At 41.7% G+C, this 4747-nt stretch overlaps 1 protein-coding gene across 1 annotated transcript; it reads right to left on the reverse strand.

Annotated features, from left to right (window-relative positions):
• Positions 1–799: 799 nt before the first annotated feature.
• On the reverse strand, positions 800–4517 carry tmem222b (transmembrane protein 222b; the record flags this gene model as incomplete). The annotated part of the gene is made up of 6 exons (XM_079232325.1): positions 4384–4517; positions 3476–3560; positions 2848–2879; positions 2618–2714; positions 2396–2526; positions 800–887 (listed from the first exon to the last, which is right to left on the reverse strand). The coding sequence occupies exons 1-6, from the start codon at positions 4503–4505 to the stop codon at positions 800–802; spliced, it is 555 nt and encodes a 184-aa protein (XP_079088451.1). The 5' UTR covers positions 4506–4517.
• Positions 4518–4747: the final 230 nt, after the last annotated feature.

Here is a 4747-nt window from a genome sequence, read left to right on the forward strand (position 1 = left end):
TCCGTTCTCCCAAATTTGGCACAAGTACAGAAAACCAAACGCTGAGCTATTCTGTTAGTTTCACTCTGTTCTTACAATCGGTGCGCGGATGATCTGTCGTTAAAAAAGAAGAAGTATGAAAACATTTTCTGTAAACTTATTAAAAGTAGTACCATGAGGCGATACATGCAATGCATGTACAACATATCTCTGAGAATTTCTCTTTTAAGAAAATGCACACAAATACAAACAGCTCTAGCATGTGTAGCTTTAGGTTGCAGTTATAGATCAAGCATGAAATGCAATAAATTCCCTAGGAAGGAATCTAAAATCGATTTAACATGTTCCCCCAGTATAAAAATGGCATCCTGGAAGTAAAGTAAAAATCGTCAAATATCTGAAAGCAAGGCATGAATGTGTTCCCTCTGAGACTTCCGCTATGTATGTTCCTCTACTCAACAATCAATGCAGCTACACAACATCCACGCTTTGCAGGTGGCGATGGCTTAAACCTGCGGCTAGGCTTCCGATAATCATAATCCAGTTGTGGGCGTGTTCAGTCACTTCTCTCTAAATAAATGACTGAGGATAAATTAATTCCAGCTTCACGACTGGATGCCAGCAACGGGTTTGCCTGCTTCCCACAAACCCACCATGCGCCGGACGTTCCCGTTCAACAGCCGTCTCCTGGAGGTAAGAAGTCTCTCTCTCCTCGTTCGTTCACTCTCTCTCTCTCGTTCGCTCCCCCGTTGTCGTCCAAAAGGTCAACCCCGCGTCCGACCTGCAGGGGTTCCACTGTGTCCTCGGCCGGCCTCCCAGGTCACCGCAGGTTGATGGCCAGGGTCACCGTGAGGATGATGCCCACCAGCATCAGGAAAGGCAGCCAGGTCTTCAGAAAGCCTGCACAGCTGGACGAGGCAGAGAACACCCACAGAGAGGAGGAGAGAGAGAGAAATGAAGGTGAGGAGAAGAAACTAATCTAATCGTTGTGCGATTCCATCCCTGTAACGATAGTATGCAAAAGGCCTTCTGGAGGAATGTCCTATACACTCCCAAGAATCAGGGCTATCTCTCTAAACAGGTTCAAGGCATACCAGTAGACTCATGCCTGAGCTCCTGGGATCAAGGTGAGAAACCTCTTTCACAAGCTTCAGCCCTACTTCTTATTCTGGCTTTGAAGAGAGAAGCTTTAGATTATCGGGTTTTGAGCCATTAAGGCAGATAAAATGCTGATATTTTTGGACAGAAGAGGCAAACTGCCAGACTTTTTTTGGCCAAACTACAAAGTTATACAAATTGTTGCAGGATTTGTCGTCATCCGCCTGCGCCGGCGGATCGTCTGGATAAACGTGAGCCAAAAGAAACAACTAAGAAATAACTGAAAGAGCTGCACATATCAAAGAGGAGCTGGTGAACAAAAAAACGTCCATTATATGAAGATTGTTTAGGATTTTAAGTCAGACAACGAGCAGAAAACTGATTTCAGGAGAGTGTTAATACAAGTCTTATCTTATCTGTCGCCACAAATCAAAACGCGTACGGAAATAAGAGAAAACCAACGAGGAGAAAAGCCCCGCCTTAAATCAAAGTCTTATTTATCCACTTGTCAACGCCAACGTAACCACAGCAGCTAAAAAGCAGTCTAAGCTTTGCCGACAAACTATTTTTAGTCTTACTGGAAACCAGTATTATAAACATCTCAAATACTGTCTGTATGTAAGAATGTAATCAAATACACAGTGATGTGGTTACTCTCATTCATTTCAGCGACTGTTGTTTAATGCTAGACGAGAAATCCAGTCCACAGTGCTAGGACACGACACATTGTGTGGCTCGCCTCCTGCACAATGAACTTAGACTCAAACAATGACTACAAGTTTGAAGTGCTGGCACTTGGCATTAATTAGCGGGTGTGTCGTGTCTGAAAGTCTCCCAACACCGAGACGTGAGCCGGCTCTTTCCTGGTGATGCTACGCCGGGCCTGTCAAGCAGCCATCATAATTTAGAGGAAATATAACTTTTGTTTCTTTATTATGCATGTAATACTTGACTTTTTTCTTTATATGGCTTGTATTGGGGTAATAAAGTACTCCATGAATATGAGATACGAGTTTACAGTGAATTACAATTCCTTCTCTGCGTTGTGGAAGTTGGTTTATGGCTTTTTTGGGCCGGTTACATTTGTTTCTCTTCTTGTTCGTCACAGTTCATTTTGTTTGTCTGCTCTCTGGCGTATTAGAGAATAATGCAACAAAGTGTTGAGCATAAACGCGCCATCTGCGGAGGCTCGCGCTCCGGCGGCGAGCGAGAGTATAAACAAAGCTTTGTACCCAAAGTCTGCACCCGGTGAGTCAGACTACTCCAACCTCGGCAGTGCACACTATTTCCAAAAACTGGACATGTTACCCCGTCTCACCTGACATGCTTTCCGTGGATCAGAGAGAGGAGGCAGAGTTTGACCATGTTCCACGAGGTGCTGTTTTCATACCGCATCAGATTCAGAGCCATGGCGACATGCGAGTGACAGTTGTCACAGCAGAGATTGTGCTTTGGAGAAAACAAGAGGGGAAATCATTCCTGGCGTTTTCCCTTTCATAAAGTAAATATTAAAGACATGCGCACAAGTCCCCTTACTTACCATCCTGTGCTTGTACTCCTCTGAAGCGTCGTGCACCGCCGTGTCCCAGGCATTGGAGCCACTAGCGTAGACTTTGCTAACGTCAAGGATCCAGTACCTAAAGTCAAAGAGAGAAGCGGATAGTGTTGCGTAGGACTGACGTCAGGAAACAGGTTTGGTTCTGACCTTTTCATCTGAAGCGATGTGTTCACTAAAAGATCAATTTCACCCAAATACTTTCATGTACTCACTTTGTTGGTTTTCCAAAACCCATGTTGTCTTCCTGCAAAAAAATAAATAAACGAGAACATTTGTGTTGCCGTTGAAATAAAAAAAAAATTATTAAGTGATTATTTGTGTACCAATGTCTTTTTAATTAAGCTGGGCTCATTGTATTTTCATACTACAATGCTAACACAGCAAGACACCCACGTTTGTGTTCATTCCCGTGTTCATTATTTGGTAGTAAACATGTAAACCTTAAATCAGCCATTTGAAAGATGTTCCAAATCAAAAATATGTTTTATAGTGTCTGACCAATCAATTATTTATAAAATGACACAAATAAAGTTGGTTACGTCGGTTGCAAGAGACGGAAAAACTAAATTAAACCTGTGTTCTTAGCCAGATTGGGGAGAAACTGATGGAGAGCAAAGAAGCGTTAACTCTTGTTTTGCTGTGAAACAGAGTTACCATTGGAAGCGACTCTACAACTGCCATCCTCTGTTAAGGAGCCTACATTCAAGCTGCAGGCGCGTGAAACCTAAAACACAAGTTTACTTTTCGTGAAAACAATCCAGTGCGCTAAAGGAGAGCCACTGCACTATATTTAATTTCACATGCAGGCCATAATGTGCTGCAGCAGTAGTCATAACTCACGGAGACAAAGTAAGGTCCAGCAAAGTCCCGGATGACACCAGCGGAAGTGCAGATTCCCATGTGGCCGATGAAAGGAACCAGCCATCTGAACAAAACAAACAAGCAAAGTTAATTTTACAACATAAAAAGTGGCGTAGTGGACTTCTTTTTTTGGCCCACAGGACAGATAAGGTCAGTGTGAGATGCATACAGCTCTCATTAAGTGTATTGCAGTCAGAGGTAGGACTACATTACGTGTGTGTGTGTGTGTGTGTGTGTGTGTGTGTGTTGGGGAACAGAAAGAAAACACTTCTCAAAAAGAAAATATTCCAGTCATGTCCACTTATCTTCTCTCTATACAGAAATCCTCAAATATTCTTGTTTTTGACCCTCATACATACACTCTGCCAACACTTTGTCAATGGAAGACAATAGATCACAGATAATGGAAGCAAAAGGTGTAATAAAACAAGCTCTGCCTCCACGACCATCAACTTATAAACACACCGATTCCCACACTTGTTCTAGAAAAATCACTAAAATCTTAATGTTGATACTGAGTTATAAACAGTTTAAAAACTAAAATGTGTCACTGATCACCTGTATGTTGGCTTTACTATAACTTTTGACTCCTTCAGGTTTAATCTTCATATTTTAGGAAGCGTTTTATGTCGTTTCGTTTGACAATAATTGGATTTTTTTTAACGCATCCTCAACTACATACATGTTTAAGCATACTCCTCACGTTTAAACATTCTGCATATATATATATATATATATATATATATATATATATATATATATATATTCGTGACTCCTACTAACAGCAACAGGACGGTTTTCCGTCTGCTAGCTCGCTGACGTTGAGCTAATAGAAGCTGTCACTTCGTCTCACGTCTTTTATTCAGCAGAAGAAGAAGATAACTCACGAGAGTATCGGGATCGGCGTCCACACAACACAGTACGGAAAGCGACCGACCTCTGCGTTAATCCTCTCAGACGCGATCTGGTAATTCTTCATGGTGTCTTTTTCATCAACAACATCCGCCATCACCAGCTGCGGAAAATGAACTTAATTTGTCCAGTTTGCGGCTACGTTAAGTCGCCCGATTACCCGGAAACAATATCGGAAATTCAGGTTTTCTTGTAGCTTCAAAATAAAATAAAAAGTAGTACTAAGTAGAGCGATACGCGCCATCATAAATAATTAAATTAAATATTCGGTATAATGTAATAGTATATATGTAGTATATAATATACAAATGGAGATTGGTGCGTTAAATGAATAACAGT

The sequence above is a fragment of the Taurulus bubalis genome (assembly GCF_910589615.1).
Source record: "Taurulus bubalis genome assembly, chromosome: 16".
NCBI lineage: Eukaryota > Metazoa > Chordata > Actinopteri > Perciformes > Cottidae > Taurulus > Taurulus bubalis.